The sequence below is a fragment of the Lepidochelys kempii genome, chromosome 25 (assembly GCF_965140285.1).
Source record: "Lepidochelys kempii isolate rLepKem1 chromosome 25, rLepKem1.hap1, whole genome shotgun sequence".
In the NCBI taxonomy this organism is placed as follows: domain Eukaryota; kingdom Metazoa; phylum Chordata; order Testudines; family Cheloniidae; genus Lepidochelys; species Lepidochelys kempii.
Window position 1 is genome coordinate 16,630,438 of NC_136404.1, and position 16,771 is coordinate 16,647,208.

General features: G+C 56.8%; 1 protein-coding gene across 1 annotated transcript; it reads right to left on the minus strand.

Annotated features, from left to right (window-relative positions):
- Positions 1-8,447: 8,447 nt before the first annotated feature.
- CCDC194 (coiled-coil domain containing 194) lies at positions 8,448-15,333 on the minus strand. Its single transcript, XM_073324171.2, has 5 exons — positions 14,978-15,333; positions 12,678-12,774; positions 11,867-11,999; positions 11,076-11,205; positions 8,448-10,149 (listed from the first exon to the last, which is right to left on the minus strand). Exons 1-5 carry the CDS (start codon positions 15,305-15,307, stop codon positions 10,126-10,128), a joined length of 714 nt encoding a protein of 237 aa, XP_073180272.1. The 5' UTR covers positions 15,308-15,333; the 3' UTR covers positions 8,448-10,125.
- Between the last annotated feature and the right edge of the window lie 1,438 nt (positions 15,334-16,771).

The window sequence follows — 16,771 nt, forward strand, 5'->3', positions numbered from 1 at the left end:
AGTCCTAGTCAGACATCTAGTCCCATATCCTGTCTCGCCCAATTGCTTCAGAGGAAGGGCCAAGAAAGCCCCTAGTGGACAGGTTTCAGAGTAACAGCCGTGTTAGTCTGTATTCGCAAAAAGAAAAGGAGGACTTGTGGCACCTTAGAGACTAACCAATTTATTTGAGCATGAGCTTTCGTGAGCTACAGCTCACTTCATCGGATGCATACCGTGGAAACTGCAGCAGACTTTATATACACAGAGAATATGAAAAAATACCTCCTCCCACCCCACTGTCCTGCTGGTAATAGCTTATCTAAAGTGATTATCAGGTGGGCCATTTCCAGCACAAATCCAGGTTTTCTCACCCTCCACCCCCCCACACAAATTCACTCTCCTGCTGGTGATAGCCCATCCAAAGTGACAACTCTTTACACAATGTGCATGATAATCAAGTTGGGCCATTTCCTGCACAAATCCAGGTTCTCTCACCCCCTCACCCCCCTCCCAAAAACCACACACACAAACTCAGTTATGGAATAACCTGCCCTTGGGGGAAATTCCCTCCTGACCCCACTCGCTCAGTGGTTTGTTTCTGCCCGGAAGCAGGTGACGTTTCCTTCTGAGAAACCGAGGCCCGATTTCTGTGGGATCCAGGGTGGAGATTCAATCCCTAGGTCACTCTGCGTGGCCCTCAAAACACCAGTTGGTTCAGCTGCACAGACATCTGGGCTTGTGCGTGTTGGCTTGTGGCTAGGGCCCATTGAGGGGCTCTCTGTGAGCTGGGACAGCCCATCCCTGGCACGGTCACATGTCTGAATACCCTGTTTTTGGCATCTTCTCTTATGCACCTGCTAAAGGGATTGGTGGGCACAGTCACCCCAAAGTCCCTGACGTGGGACAGGAAAAGCCCAGCCCTGACACCCCTGCTGCCCCCAGGTCTCCTGAATTCCCTGCAGAACAAAGGTGCTAGTTGTTGTTATTTATTATCTGTATTAACATAATGGGGGGACCAGGACCTGGCCACATTAGACGCTGTATGAACACTGAACAAAAGACCGACCCTACCCAAGGATCTTACAATGGAAGTATAAAACAAGCCAGCACACGGTACAGACAGGCCGATGGGGGTGCCCAAGGAAACAGCAAGACAGTGCTGGGTCAGCATATCTCAGCACACCAGAGCCATCAGTGGGGTGCAGGCCTCCTGGCAAAGGGGCATGTTATCACGGGATTAGAAGGAGGACAATGAGGGAGCTTTGCAGAGGTTTGGTGAGGACCTCCCAGGCACGGGGCAGCAGAGGAGAAAGCATGAAGTGGCTTGTTAGAAAATGTAACAAGTGGGTGCTGGAGGCTGGCGTTGGGGGCTGATCGGAGCTGGGACTAGACATCTTGGACATGGTTGCATCTTGTTCCACGGGCCACTCTTCTCATCTCCCTTCAGCCCCCTGGGCCAGCGCACTCCCGGAACCTTCAAGGGCGATGGGCAGGATGCAGTGGAGCAAATGGGTCTGGCTCTTCTCACCCACTTGCATTCTAGTTGTGTGGCAAGGGGTGAGACTCAGGACTCCTGGGTTCTGTGCCTGGCTTTGAGCCTTGCTGTGCGACCTTGCTGTGCGACCTGCGTTTGCTTGAACCCAGAACTCAGGAAGGGGAAACTGACACAGGCTGAAACTGAAATGAAGTCATGTGAAGTGAAACTGGCTTGTTTTTCAAGGGGTTTGCTGGGAAACCTCCCTGAGAAATGGCTGAGGAGAAGATCTAGGGGCTGACACGGAGCATGTGTCTACACTGCAGTTAAACACCCGCTGCTGGCCCAGGTCAGCTGATGGGGGCTCAGACTGCTGGGCTATAAAACTGCAATGTAGACGTCCGGACTGGGCTGGAGCTGGGGGAGGGCCCCACAGGACCCCTGCTATCAGAAGGTGGCACTTCACTCACAGGGCACGCTCCAGAGTCACATGTAAATGGGGCATTGGTGTACATGACCAAACAAGGGGCAGAAATCAGGCCTGTGAGAATAATAGGACCCCATTATGTCACCTGTTCTGGCCCCTTTACACTACTCTGGATCTGGCCAAGCTGAGAGGCTCCCAGCATGGGGGAGTCACTAGCTGGCTTCTCTGCCACCCCTGCCCCAGAGCAAGGAGCACACCTGTGGGGTGGGAGGGGGTATGGCAGGGGCAATACTGTACTCTCGCCATTCTCAGCTGGCAGATGGTTTGGGGAGAACAGCCTGTTATTCCTGCTTCCGACTTCAGTTCCATGCCCCAGCATCTTGTGAATGTAATAGGGGCTGTTTGCAAACTCCAGATGCCTGGACTGGGCAGAAGGTGCATGGAGCCAACCCCCCATCGCGTCTGGAGAGCCACTAGCAATTCAGGGGAACAAGGAGAACCTGATCACGGACAGCTGGCAGAATCTGCTCTCCGAAGAGCCGGGTCAGGATTCCAGGAACTTGGGCCTTTAAAGATACCAGGGGGGCTTCTCCGCTGGCTAAGCCAGGAGGCACCGGCCCGGCCTCTTCTCTTGGCTCTCTCCAGTCAGGTAGCAAAGGGGTTTCCAGCAGGGAGCTTGCACCACTGATGTTCTCACCAGGTAGCACAGGTCTGTTCCCACAGGCAGGACATAATGCAGATGTTTCTCATGGTGCAGATGTTGCCAGCAGGGAGGCTTTCATTCAGATGTTGCCAGCTCATGCCATAGATGTTTGCTAGTGCAGGTGTTTGCAGCAGGCGATAGCCGCACAGGCCAGGGAGATAATGTGCCATGCTCTGGGGGAGGGGTACCATGCATCCTACCTGGAAAACGAAGAGAGAGCTCACACATTGGAGAGAACCAGCGAGCTGGGAAAGAGAATTACAAGCCATCGTCCAATTTACAGCTCTCTGGCTAATCCTAGGGGCTCGGGGTCATGGGGACCCAGTGCTGGGTCAGAGAGAAGCTTTCCTGGGGGGTTCTGAGGCTATTTGGTACCAACCGCCCACTTGTGTAACTCACTGATGCACCGGGACAATGGAGGAAAGAGCTTGGATTGTATCTTGGCGCATCGAAATCCTCGCTCTTTACGAGGGTCTGCCAGCTCCCTCCCTGGCCCGGGGAAAAGCTGTCAGAGCGTAGGAGAGCTCTGGGGATACTTTAGGCCAGAGGCTAATTCCACTGCTGCCAAATCCTGCCAGATTTCACAGTCTTGGGACCTGGCTGAAAACAGATCTGGGTTTGTGGTGTTTCCCCCCGTTCCCATTCTAGGAATAGATTCCCCTCGAGCCAGGCCTACTGCAAATGGCGACACAGCCCCAAGCCAAGCGAGCCACCCCAGGCCTCCTTGCCAGGATGGACTCTACGGCCCGCGTCCTTGTGGGCACAGAAAGTGGAGCTGGGAGCCGGGTGCCTGGTGGTGTGGCTGAGACATGGGTGAGGCAGGGAGGTGAGTGGGGATAGCAGGAGGGGCTGAGTGGCTGGGGACGGGGCAGGAAGGGGCTTTTCAGTGCAGGGAAATGTGCAATGAGGCACCTGCAACCGGCTAGGAAAGCAGCACCATTTGCATTAAATACACAGGGACCCGCTTGGTTCTGTACAGAGCGTCCCCCCTACAGACTGTGCCCAGAGGTGAAGTGAGAGAGCAGATTGGAGCGGGGGAGGCCTAAGCCAGGGGGAAGGGGATCTTTGCAGCTGGGATTTGCGGGGGGACATGGACATTCGGAGGCAGAGAGGTTCAGGGAGGCTGGCTGCCCCCCATGGCAGGTGATGCAGCGGAGGCAGCTTGTGACCCCGCAGTGGGGAGGTCATACGGGGAGGCTGTTGCAAGCTCGGTGGAGGGAGCGGGGAGGTGTGGACGGAACGAAGGAGTGGGAACGGGAGGGCTACGCAGTTCCAGGAAGGTCGGGATGCTGGCGTCCAGTCGCAGTGTGAGGAGGCTGGAGGGAAGGAACGGGGCGGGGTATGGCTGCACCGTGTGCTCTCGGGAAGCCAGTGGAAGTTCTGGACAGCAGTAGGCATCGGGCCCTGGGTCTCCTGGCTTATCCAGAGTCCGCGGCGAGGAGGCCGCCAGTTGGAGTCACACTGGGAGGAAAGATCCCTGCTGTAGCCTGGCTGAAGGAGATGAGAGGGCCCTTCTCCGGTCGGGTCTCAGGTTCCTACAAGGAGAGCGTGGAGGACCGAGGGCGTGTGACGCTGCATGGCCCAGACAGGGGCGCCGTGGGAGGCCAGGCTCGGGCCAGGGCTGCTTCTCCCAGTGGGGTGGGGGAAGGGGGTGAAGATAGAGTGAAAGGAGCTAGGGTTGGGGCTGTGAGGCGCATAGGGCAGCGTGCCCACTATGGGGCAGGGCTGGGTGGTGCGGCGAGACCACGGCACCGCATTTGGGGTGGGGGGGTGTAGCTGGGTCTCTGGGGCTGGCCGTTCACAAGCAGGGTGCTACCAAATTACCATGCAACCGTTCGGATCCCATTCCTGCCCCAGCTGGAGGCGGTTCTCTGTAGTGGGGGCTGGGGCACACCAGACTTATAGGAGCTGCCTCTGAGGCCCTGGGCTTGGGCCGGGCAGGGGGTGTCTCAGGTCTGGTGGGCCGGGCAGAGCGCAGGTCCTGACACCAATTCACCCTGCCTAGCGATAGCGCGGGATGTGAGTCACAGCTGGGGTTGCCCACGGCTGGGGGGAGCCTTGGTGGACGAAGCTGGGCTGGTGGGACTTCGTTCTGAGGTCTCCTGCATGGGGCCCTCGCGTACACCTCTGCAGCCCTAGAGAGCCCACAGGGGCACAGCACGGACCTGGAGCGAATGGGCCAGGGGCGACTCGGGGCGTGCGGAGAGATGTCTGCCTGGGGCGACTGGCATGGCTGCCCTGGGGTAGCAGTGCGTGTGCATGGGGGGCTCCGTGCCGGGCATTGATCTACAGCAGCAATCTTGGTTTCCCTTCTCTGCATCTTCCCAGAGGCAGCGGGGCTGACTGGGGGCTGCTAAGTGTCTGTAATTGCTGAGGCCAGTGTCAGCCGGCTACTGCTGCTTCCTTCCTGAACTGGGAATAGCAGCTGTGAGTCACCTCCCGCCCAGCCCCCTTGGGACAGGAGACTGGCTCCCCGCTCGCCATTGTCTGGGTCATTCTGTCCCAGGCTGGGAGCGGGGCCGGCCTGGTAGTTCCACACAGCTCAGCCGGACTCCCAGCATCACTCCTGGGGCTCCACTCTTCGCAGTGACCCGGGGTGAGACCCAGCTAGGCCTGGGATGGGGGGCCAAGGGAGCAGCAGAAAGTGCCCATGGCAGTTCAGCGTCGGTGCTGACCCCAGGCACCTAGTGTGGCACAAGGGGGTCTTGTCTTGCAGGGAATGGGGCAGGTGGTTTAGCAGGAGGCATGCTCCCTTTGGAATCAGTGCTGGCCCCAGTGTGGTGCAAGGGGGCGCTGCGTTGCAGGGAATGGGGCGGGTGGCTCCGTAGGGGGCTCCCCCTTGGAGTTGGTGCATTATTCATGGAATATCTTCGAGAAGGGTTGCAAAGCTGGTGGAGCGTGAATCCCATCCTCTCCCCTGTTCTTGCAGGATCGATTCCCCCTGGGATCTGGCGAGGCTGCTGTGAGCTGAGCCTGTGGATGAAGTGGCCTGGGCTTGAGCTAAAACCCTCCCTTCCCACTGGTGACTCAGAGCAGTAATGACAGGTTTCAGGGTAGCAGCCGTGTTAGTCTGTATCCGCAAAAAGAAAAGGAGGACTTGTGGCACCTTAGAGACTAACACATTTATTTGAGCATGAGCTTTCGTGAGCTACAGCTCACTTCATCGGATGCATTCAGTGGTTTTACTTTGTATAAAGACTGGGAGTGGATGGGTCATTACACAAAGTAAAACTATTTCCCCATGTTTATTCCCCCCACCCACTGTTCCTCAGACGTTCTTGTCAACCGCTTGAAATGGTCCACCTTGATTATCACCACAAAAGGTGTCTCCCCCCGCTGGTAATAGCTCACCTTACCTGATCACTCTGGTTACAGTGTGTATGGTAACACCCATTGTTTCATGTTCTCTGTGTATATAAATCTCCCCACTGTATTTTCCACTGAATGTGTCCGATGAAGTGAGCTGTAGCTCACGAAAGCTCATGCTCAAATAAATGTGTTAGTCTCTAAGGTGCCACAAGTCCTCCTGTTCTTTTTTCCGAGCAATAAGTCTCTCTGGGTTGCCGGGCCTGCGAGCTTGCAGCTCCCCCTCGTGGTTTAGCTGTGCAGCCTGCGTGAGGGTTCTAGGGAGCACCGCCAGACCCTTGGGCCATGAAGCCAGCAGGCAGTTTTCCTCCTACCTTGAGGCCTGTGACTCCCCATCCTAACCCAGGGAGCCAGGGCCATCTGCAGGCCTGGAGGGGAGCAGCTCCAGCAACGGGAGGGAAGGACTCGGCTTGTGCATCCATAGGACCTTTTTCAGCAGGGCCCGATCTTGCACATGCAAGTGGGAGCCATCAGTGGAGTAGAGGGGGATGGGCAGTGGCAGGCAGTGGACAACTCGGTGAAAATCACCTTCTTCTCGGATATTATTTGCATTGGGATAGCACCTAATACCCCCACAGGGGCATCGGGCCTGACACTGCACGGACCCGACCCTAACACTTGCCCACACAGCCTGAACAGGCAAAGGGGGGAGAAAAGAAGAATCAATATCCCCATGGGGCAGCTGGGGCTTGGAGTTGCAGGGACTTACCCGAGGAGTCTGTGTCCAAGCTGGGAACTGAATTCAAATCTCCCGAGCCCCAGCCCAGCACCTGCTCCACAACCTGGTCAGTGCTGCCTGTGAAACTCTGCCAGCAAAGAGCAATCTTCAAAGAAGATTCAATTACAAACAGGGAAAAGCAGGTTGAAACCCAGCCATGAAAGTGAATCTCATGGTGTGTTTGCCTCTCTGGGCGGAATCTCCAGGGCTGTGAAGTCTAAACAGGGCTCCCGCATACTGTGAATGCTGAGAGGAGAGGATCGGCAGGGTTTAAAAACCTCTGTAGGACAAGGCAGGGCAGCGTGGAGCGTGTGTGTGCACATGCATAATGGCGTGTGCCTGGGATGTGTATATGCATGAGTGTGCAAGGATGTGTATATGGATAACTGCATATATGTGGGTGTCTACGAATGTGTTTATGTGCACACAAGGACACTGGATTTACCATCTTGGCCTAATGTCTGATGCATCACAAACAGGTGCAAGTGCCCTCGGCATGTCTAGTCAGCGCTGTACACGCAGGAGAAGAATTCCCTCCTGACGCTTGCTGTGATCAGCTGATGGCCTGAAGCATGAGAGTCGAGCAGCCCCATCTTAGCCTGTTCATGGAAGTGTTATTAGTGCTCACGCGTGGTGGGTCTGAGCACATGCATGGGACAACGTTTGTATGTGTGCATCCATATTGCATAGGTGTGTGGACCAGCTGGGACACTTTCACCCGGATTGGACTCTGCCTGTCCGTTGCTTTGTGAGTCTCAGAATTCAGTGCTGTTGGCGTAGTTCTCTGATGGATTTTGCAGGCTGCACGCCAGAAGCTCTTATGCAAACACTAACCACTTGCCCTCTGCACAGGAAGCTGCTATAGCAGGGGCAGAAAAATCTGTGACTTTTCCGGGAAACCTTTTGTGTTTGGTTTCAAGTGTGGGCAGAATCCGATAAATGACTCTGTAACAACAACATCTGCCTACCCCTCATCTCTGCTCTCCATGGTCTGTCCTGCTGCATTGTCACCCTGCCAGTCCCCTGGGAGCCAACGCAGCTACGGGTGGGCGAAATGGCGCCTATCCTGACCAGTGCCACTAACACAAGTGGTAGCTGAACTCCCCATGGCAGAGTTTTTAATCCTGCTGGTGCCTTGGAAGGCAGGGAGCATGAGGCTGGATTAGCAGCACCCAGTGGCATTAGAAATATCCTTGCAGGTCATAAACTGAGCTGGTTGGATCAGGAATCCCTGGGACTTTATTTGTGCAGAGTCGCTCTCCTGACTCGAAGAGCCCTTTGCTTTAACAGAGGAAAATTCACAGTGGCTTTAGCACTGAGAGAGCAAACATTAAAATCCAGCCATCCACCTGGCCAACTGTTTAACCTTGTGGCCTCAGGGCTGGGACAGGCAGGAGAGAAAGACCTTGGGGGGGGGGGGGGGGAAGCTGGAATTTGCTTCACACATGGCGACGTTCTGGGTAACCAATCTGCCTTTGTTACCAAACTGGCTTCCAATGGGCAAACAACGTCCTTCCCAAAGTAGTCGCCACCCAAGACCAGTGCACTAAATGCATATGTATATGACCTGTATGAGTAAAATGTGTGCAGATACTGGGGCAGAGTTACCCGAGACAGAACAGCACAATTCTTTGCTTCTTGGTTTTTAGCAACTAAACGGCATTTCTACAGATCTAGCTAAGTAACCAGTGTTCCAAGGGCTATTCATTACTCTGCCCCTGCAGAGAAATCTGGCCCATGCAGTAAAAATAGAAGTATTTAATATTGATAGAAATGACTCTTATAAACTACTGAAAGAGTGGAATTTAGTTACCCGTGGCTATGCCTCAAGTCGGGGTTGGACTAATGTTCTATTGAGCGGCAGGAAATAGCAGCTTTCAGAGGAGACAGAGAGTACGTCTACATTTGAGCAGGGAGGTGTGATTCCAGCGGGCGTAGCGGTTCCCAGGTGCTAGCCCCTACAACTAGCAGGGTGCCCATGTGGGTGGGGGCTCAGACTACCATCCGAGTACATGCCTGGGGTTGAGGTGGGCTTGTACTCAGAGCAGCTAGCCCAAGCTGTGGCGGACACTCTGCTGGTTTTGCTCGAGCACAGCTAGCATGGGAACGTCCACAGGAGCTGGGGATCCCGCCTCCCAGCTCAAAATCAGGCGTAGTCCTAGAACAACATTTCTAATCCTCACCCAGGCACCCTGGCCTATTCCCGTCTTGAAGCATCGAATTCAGCTTCCCTAATGTTCTCTGTCGTTTGTGCTGGGGAATTTATTCCTGTCCCAAACCCTGCTGTGGTGATGCTGCCTGGCTGGGTGCGGTTAAACAATTGCTAAGTTCTTCCCCAGAGGCGGGTAGATTTCAGTGGTGGGTGAAAGATCCCTGTGGAGACAAGGCCAAATCTTAACTCGCGTTAACAATTGCTAAGTTCTTCCCCAGAGGTGGGTAGATTTCAGTAGTGGGTGAAAGATCCCTGTGGAGACAGGGCCAAATCTTAACTCGCGTTAACAATTGCTAAGTTCTTCCCCAGAGGCAGGTAGATTTCAGTGGTGGGTGAAAGATCCCTGTGGAGACAGGGCCAAATCTTAACTCGCGTTAACACCTGCTAACCAAAGGATTGCATGGAGGTGTGGGGCAGAATTAGCATCTTCTCTGAAATGCTAGCCTGTTTGCCAGAAGCTGGGACTGGGCCACAGGGGATGGGTCACTTGATGATTCCCTGTTCTGTTCATCCCCTCTGGGGCACCTGGCACTGGCCACTATTGGAAGACAGGACACTGGGCTAGATGGACCTTTGGTCTGACCCAGCCTGGCCGTTCTTATGTTCTTGGAGGCCAAAGGGACTGCAGGGATACCTGGTCCTTGGCGTGGTGCTGGTGTCACTAATGAGACCTGTCAGGCAGCTACTTTTTGAATATTAATGAGCAGATCTGCATACAAACACAGACTGTTAAATGCTGGTTAGACTCCCCCATGGGTGAGTCCAGGCCCAGAGGGGAAATTAGCACCAGGTGGTCTGATTTCCTCATGGTGAGTAGATTATACACCAGGCAGTTTAGATGCAGGCACACGCTGTGCAGAGCTCAGTAGACCCCAAGCAGAAGCATGGCGCAAAGGAGGGAAGGGAGGAGCAGGGAGAGGGAGACAGAATGGAGCCAGGACACAGAGAGAGAGAGAAGTCCACGCCGCAGACTCTGAACCATACAGTGACAGATTTCCCAGCATCCCTTGGGATGCCTCGGCCTAGTAGGATCCAGCGGACTCAGTGTCTTTTCAATCTGTTTATGGCTGTTACTGTTGCAGGAGGAGGCTGCTGGCTTCTGGGGCGGGATGGAGCTGTTTTCGGGTCATTGCAGCTGTCTCTGGTGTGGAGCTGCAGCGTGTCCCACTCTGTAGAAGGGGGGGGATCGTAAATGGTCGCTCACGAGCCCTGTCATCTCCTTTAAGCCTGGCTTCCTCTAGATGCCTCAGACATAAGATTTCAAGCCTTCCTGCACAAGAGTGAACATATATGGAATCGTAAGTCATTCACATCTATCCACACACGCTATATACATGTCTGCACTCCAGGCTGTTTCTATCATTCATGCAGAGGGTTAATGGTAATACACAGCAGTAAGTACTCAAAGTGAAATCAGCAGCAAAAGCCCATTGCGCAAGGCAGTGCCTGTTCGTACAGTCGAAGCACCATGCGAAGGGTCTCTGCACATAAAGGCCCATGTCCTTGGCTCATGTACGTTGGCGTAGCGAGGTCAACGGAGCTGTGCCACTGGGAGCCAGCTGAAGAAGATATGACTCTAGCTGTTCATCTACACGGACACCCTCCCCATCTGCCCTTCAAGCCATCGCTACTGGGCCAATTTCTCCTTGGTGTCGTGGCAACGGGTCTTGATTTGCAGGAAGAAGTTAGTGGCTTTATGCGCACAAGGGAGAGGCCATTAGGATAAAGTGCGGGCAGCAGTGAAAAGGCAGGGTGTCCTTAGAGCTGTGTGTGTCCAAAACCCATGTGTGTGTGTGCACGCACACCTGTTTGGGTGTGTGTGCAGGCATGGATGTGTCCGTGAGTAGGCACATGTGTGTGTGTCCATGCTTGGGCCTATGTGCACGGATGTGTCCATGAGTATACATGCATTCACGTGTTTGTGTTTGTGTGAGCGTGAGTATGTTTGCACGTGTGTGTGTGTCTGTGTGTGTGTGTGCAGGTGTGTGCAGCCTATGTGTACCAAGCCCAGCTCTGCTGTCCAGCCGTGCGAGGAAAGCTGTTTTCAGCACACAAGAGTGGAACTGGGCATGGGGCTGAGTGCCAGCAATCCCCCTGGTGACCAAGGGGGTGACTCCTCCTTGCCGACCCCCTCCGCCCAGCCCTCCCCCCCACACGCATGCTGTTTTTTCAGTCTGTCATTTCCATGGGACTTACGAGCAAGAAAATAAAGCAAGAAGTGCTTGCCATCACCCACACAAAATACCAGAATGGGGGGCACCTGCGCCTGGTGGCTCGGGAGCTCAGCCGCCGCTGGAGGGAGTCGATTTCGGCCCTGTAGTCCCGCCTGCGATGGGAAAGCCCAGATAGGTCAGGACGTTCCAGCCAAACCCACTGGCTATACCATGCCCCTTCCCAAAGAGCCAGCAGCCCCAGCGTGTCCCGCCCCCGTCCCCCCACAAGCGATGGGGGGACTCCAGCCTCCAGGCCCCTGCAGCAGGAATGGGGAGGCCAGGCAGCAGGAGGAACCTCAGCGTTGCCAAGGGGTCGCTTGGCTAGGAGTGGGGGGGGAACAATTCCCGAGACTGTGATTGGCTGAGAGCCAGGGGTTAATGGCCCCAGTGGAGGTGGCGGGCTGGGAGCAAGAGGGACGGGGCTGGGTTGGAGTCAGGTGGTGATGGCTGGGGATTTGATTGGCTGGCGGGCTGGGCATAACGCCCCAGGAGGCTATGATGGAATCAGGGTCAATAGACAGGGACGATATGATTGGCTAGGAGGTAGGGTTAATGCTTGGCCAGGATATGATTGGCTGTTAGCCAGGTGGTTAATGCTCTCTGGTGATACAATTGGCTGGGAGGTAGGGGTTAATGCTTGGCCAGGATATGATTGGCTGTGAGCCAGATGTTAATGCTCCCTGATGATAGGATTGCCTTGGAGCTAATACCTCCCCAGGATACGACTGGCTGGGAGCCGGAAGTGGGGGGCCAGGCCGTTGTCCAGTTCCTTACATGCTGCGCTGGAGCTCACGCTGCTGGGCCTCGCACCGCCCTCGCCGCGCCTCCGACGCCTGGAGCTGCTGCAGGGCCTCCGCCAGCCGCTGCGCCTGCTCCGTGGCTTTCCCTTGCCACTGGGTCAGCTGCGCTGCAGGAGGAAGGCAGAGAGCGGGGCTCACACCCCAGGAGCCGTCTTCCCCCTTTGTGTGCCGCCTCCCCTCAGAGCCTGACCTGCAAGCCCTGGGCCCGGGAGTGGCCATGCTCACAGCCGCAGGACCCCCCCCGGGGGATGGGGCTAGCGGGCAATGTTTCCTCTAATTTTTGACAGGCCATGTGCACAAAAAATTTCTTTTGTGCAAATTTTTGTGCTTCTGTGCAAATTTTTGTGTGTGCGGTGTTTTGCCGTGTGCGCGGGGTTTAGGATCTGTGTGCACGCGCCCAGCTTAAAGGGAACAGTGCTAGCGGGATCGGGCGCTCACCCGGCATGCTCCAACGGAGGTGGGGTTCGACTGTATGGAAAGGGCCCAGCCCAACTGTGGCTGCTCAGTGAAGGGCAGATAGGGTGGATAGTGGACTGAGGCCGGTTCCCATGAGGCTGGGGTAGAGCTGCCATGTGGGGCCCTCCCAGGATTTCCCAGTGCAGCCGGACCCATGCAGGGCGCTGCCTGGCAATGGCACAAGAGCATCCCACGGTGGGATGGGCCCGACGCCATGGGGCAGACGCTCACCCTGCTCAGCAGTGGAGCCTGGCGGCGGGGTGGGGGTGGGGATTCTCCTGCCCCCTACCACACGTCCCTCACACCGGATGCCCCTGCCTCCCCCGCACCTTGCAAGGCGATGTTTCTGGTGTCCATCTCGGTGCCCTCCAGCTGAATGGCCGCGAGCTCATTCCGCAGGGCTGTCACGTTGGCGGAGAGTGTGCTCTGTGGGGCAATACGGTTAGAAGGGAAAGAAGCAGGCACAGGGCTTAGAAACGGCTGGCTGGGCAGGGAGAGGGGTGGCCATTGCGCTCCCGAAACAGGGGTCCACACCAGGTTCCCCAGCTCGAGGCTGCTTGGAAATCGAGCCCTCGGGGGGCAGCGTGCGCGCTGAACGTGGCGCGACCCAGCTCCCATCCGGTGGCGAATCTTTAACCAAGCTGTTCTCGGGGCCAGGTCCGCTGTGGTGCAGGGGAGACGTGTGACCCCATGGGGTCAGCAGAGCCGTGCTCCCCGGTGGCAGGGCAGGTGGTCCCACTGGTCTGTGATGATTTAAGGCAGAAGGGTTTTTTATAGGGGGTGTAACAGGGTGGCTTGCCCATGGGCTGGAGAGCCTGGGGCTACACCAGTTGGATCAGGGGCTCCCAGGCTAAAAAGAACAGGAAATTGCAATAAAGGAGGGAAGTTGCAGGAGATTGCAGGGAGGGAGCAAGCTCTCCAGGCAGGGGGAGGGACTGCACAGGCCCAGCTGGAAAAGCCTGTGGAGAAGGACAAAGTCCAGGCATGAGATACAGGGAAACAGACAGAGGCTCTTAAGCGGGAGAGCTGGGCCCTCCTGACACTGGGGTAAAACCTGTGAGAGTTTGTGTTTCCTTTACAAAGCCTGGGTAATTTTGGGCCGGGGGAGAGGGGGACTGAACTCGGGGTGTGGCCTGGAGGGCCAATGTGCCCCCAGTGGACCCACCTATTGTTTGAACAACTGCATTCCGACGAGTTCTGAAGGGGATGCAGGGTGCGGTCAGCGCACATGGGGGGTGGCCTCACCCTTCCAGGGGGTTAGAAGAAATGGAATCCACCCCAAGTATGCACCGACCCCAGGCCCTTGGGTGCGTCCCCTGCGCCTCCAGCAGCTGGACAGGAAGTGGGGCTGGGAGAACAACTGGAAGCAGGAGTGATTTTTTTCCAGACCCTTCATTGCCTAGAGCAGCCCATTGTTTAGCAGGAAGCGTCCAAAGCCAGCCCTTTGGACCAGTCCAGTCTGAGAGCAAGGAGATGGGGGTGGGGCTGGTTGCCCCTTGGGACCGGCCCTTTCCCAGCTGGGAGCTGGAGCTAATAATAACTTGCCGGAAAGAACAGGCTGCGAGAGACCAGGATCTAACCCCCACTGCTGCCTTGAGACACCTAATTATACGTGTCCCAAATGGCTCTGGTCTGTGTCTCAGCTAGGAATAGCTGCAGGACTCCTGCTCCAACCTCTGCCTAGCACCATCCTAGGGGCTCTCAGCTGCAGCTGAGGGCAGGGCCTGTCCTGAGCAGGGCCCCGGGAGCAGCTGCTGGTCACGCCCCAGGGCTCAGTCCTGTTCGCTCAGGAAACAGCCATGCTGGGTGAAAGACCCTCAGCAACTCCTGGGCCCAGTTATCCCACAGCAGGGATGGAGGGAAGTCATGTGGGTTACTGGGATCTCAGCAATGGGGCTCCCTGGGACTGGGGCAGGAGCCCTGGCATCCCTCGTTTGAGGGGATGGTCAGACAGGGACAGATGCCTCCGTCCCCGATGTGGTGTGGCTGTTACCCCCGTAAACGTCTGTCATACCCCAACCAGAGCCAACCCACCAGCTGCACTGGTGGCCCCTTGGGGCCACTTCCTCTCCTAACAGAGGGAGTACCCCAGCACCCCATATCCCTCCTGCTCCCATGCATTCCAGGCTGTGAGATCCGGGATTCCTGGGGACGGCACTGGGTCTGCATCAGTGTCAACACTTTTCGCTGGCCTTTTTAATGCCCTGGGGTCTTTTGCAGAGCCCAGATACCAGGAGCTCTGGTCTCCTTGCTTGCCGGATGCCATCCCTCCTGGGGAGACCAGGGCCTCTAAGGATGCCAGCGAACCCCTCAAACCGCCCCCCAGCTCAGCCCGAGGCCCTGCCCAGTTTGCAAGCTGAACATTGAGAAGCATCTGAGACCCACCAGCTGAGAAAACCATTAGCATGGGAGGACGCTGCGCCAGCTGGCTGGGTTACAAGTGAGATAATACCCAGACCCACCCCCAGGCCAGGGCATCTCCTACAGCCTCACGGCCACAGCTGGGCACTCAGCCTGTCAGATGCCCCTTGGAGAATCTATAGGGGGCCAGTTAGGGAGCCCAGCATTACGCTAAATCCTGGGCTCCCTGGACTCCCCCCACTTCCCCCCCCCCCCCCCCGGCTCATACCTCATGCTCCAGGCAGGACAGCAAGGTGGCATTGAGTTTCCTGCCCTCATCCTTGACCTGGCCCAGCTGCCTCCGAAGCTGCTTCTCCTTCTGGGCATCCTCCTGCAGCTGCCCCGTGAGCTCGGCCACATCCCGCTCCAGCTCGGCCACGCGGCCCCCCAAAGCCGAGGTCTCATTGGCTGCCCTCTCCCGGCAACCCTGCAGCTTCTGTGCTGCCTCCGAGTGCCACATCATCACCGCCACGGAGACCGTCACCGCGGCGACCAGGAAGAGCAGGACCACGCACAGCCCCAGCACCTTCAGGGTGGCTTTGGCCACCGCGGGGTCCATGGTCCCCGTGCCGCGACCTGCCGCCTGCAGCTGCTGCCGCCGTGTGCTGGGAACCAGCAGCCAGGTCACTGCCTGTGTCACTTTAATTACTACGTGTGGGCTTCCTTGACCAAAAAAGCTCCTGCCTCTGGTTTCCGCAGGTCACGGACCAGGGACCATTATAGAATTGTCTGTCACAGGCTAGAGAGGGCCCCGGGGGGCTCTGGGCTCCCCAAAGGGGGGGGGGGCTTGCAGAGGAAGGGGTTAAAATCCCCTGAATTAAGCAGGAGGGGAACCTTGAGCCTGGAAAAGCTGCCTCAGCTTCTTAAGCCTGGAGGGAACCCCTCAACTGGGACTTGTTTGGGGGGGGTCTAAAGGGGAGGGGGCTGGCTGCCCGTAGGCTGTGGGGAGCCAAGGGCTGAGTCTCCATGGCCCTTCCCTTACAGAGAGCTGGGAGAGCTCAGGGCTGGAATAGCAGGGGGCTGTGAATTGGGATTGGGGGGCACCGGCAAAGCCAGGGGGTGCCCAGGGCTGGGCTAGTGGAGGGGACCGTGGGTCAGGACCGAAGGGCAGCTGCAGAGCTGGCTGGTAGACACGTGTACAGCCTCTAGCCAGCGTCAGATTCTTTGGTTCCAATCGTCGGGAGGAATTAAAAGCCGAGACCCCGGCTGAGCCAGTGGCCCAGGTGGGTCAATCTGTGGGGCTAAGCAGGGCAGGAAGCGGCGCTCGCTCTCCTGTGGGGTGACTGGCCTGTTTGGTGGCTTGTGGCTGAGAACGCCCCCGTCTGCGGAGCACCACCTGTTTTCATTCAGGAGTTTCTACAGCAATCACGAGTGCTCCGAGACGGGGAGGGGAGGGAAAGAGGCCAGCCTCGGTTCCTGAGTTCAGACTTTGCATCTGCGCTTCCCAGACCAAAATTCAGCCACCTCTGGGGGGAGAGCAGCAACCACTGGAGGCACTAGCTCTCCTGGCAGGCAGGCATCGCTGTATTGATAGAGGGGGACACTGAGGCACAGAGCAGGGAAGTGGTTCACCCAAGGTCACACAGCGGCAGAGCTGGGAATAGAACCCAGGAGTCCTGCTTCCCAGTCCCCGTGCTCTAACAGCTCCCGCCTAGAGCCAAGAATAGAAACCCCGAGTGCAGCTTCCCAAGCCCATACACTAACCACTGGACAATCCTTCCTCTCCATTAAGATTCCCTCCCTTCTGGATGTTGCAGGATGTGCAGGGGAGACTTGGCTCTGGTGTCTCCACCTGGCACTCCACCCGGTGCCAAATTCCTGGGTCATGCGACCACCCAACAGCCAGACCCACTGGAACCAGCAAGGGGTCAGACTGCTTCCCCTGTCCTCGGGCTGCCTTTCTTGTCCCTTTCCTGCTGGCCCCAGCTGCAGAGAGCTCTGCAGGGCAGGAGCTTTTGTTCCGTGGCAGGGGGAAGAGTTTGGGTGCGGCTGGGGGGATGAATTGCAGCTGCACACAAGAAGT

What these genes read in the sequence shown, in the direction of transcription:
- CCDC194 (XM_073324171.2), bottom strand. Translation starts at nt 15,307, where the DNA reads ATGGACCCCGCGGTGGCCAAAGCCACCCTGAAGGTGCTGGGGCTGTGC. An exon ending in TGTCCTGCCTGGAGCATGAG is followed by an intron (nt 12,775 to 14,977) that starts GTATGAGCCGGG and finishes ATTGCCCCACAG; the next exon opens with AGCACACTCTCCGCCAACGT. An exon ending in CGTGAGCTCCAGCGCAGCAT is followed by an intron (nt 11,206 to 11,866) that starts GTAAGGAACTGG and finishes TTCCCATCGCAG; the next exon opens with GCGGGACTACAGGGCCGAAA.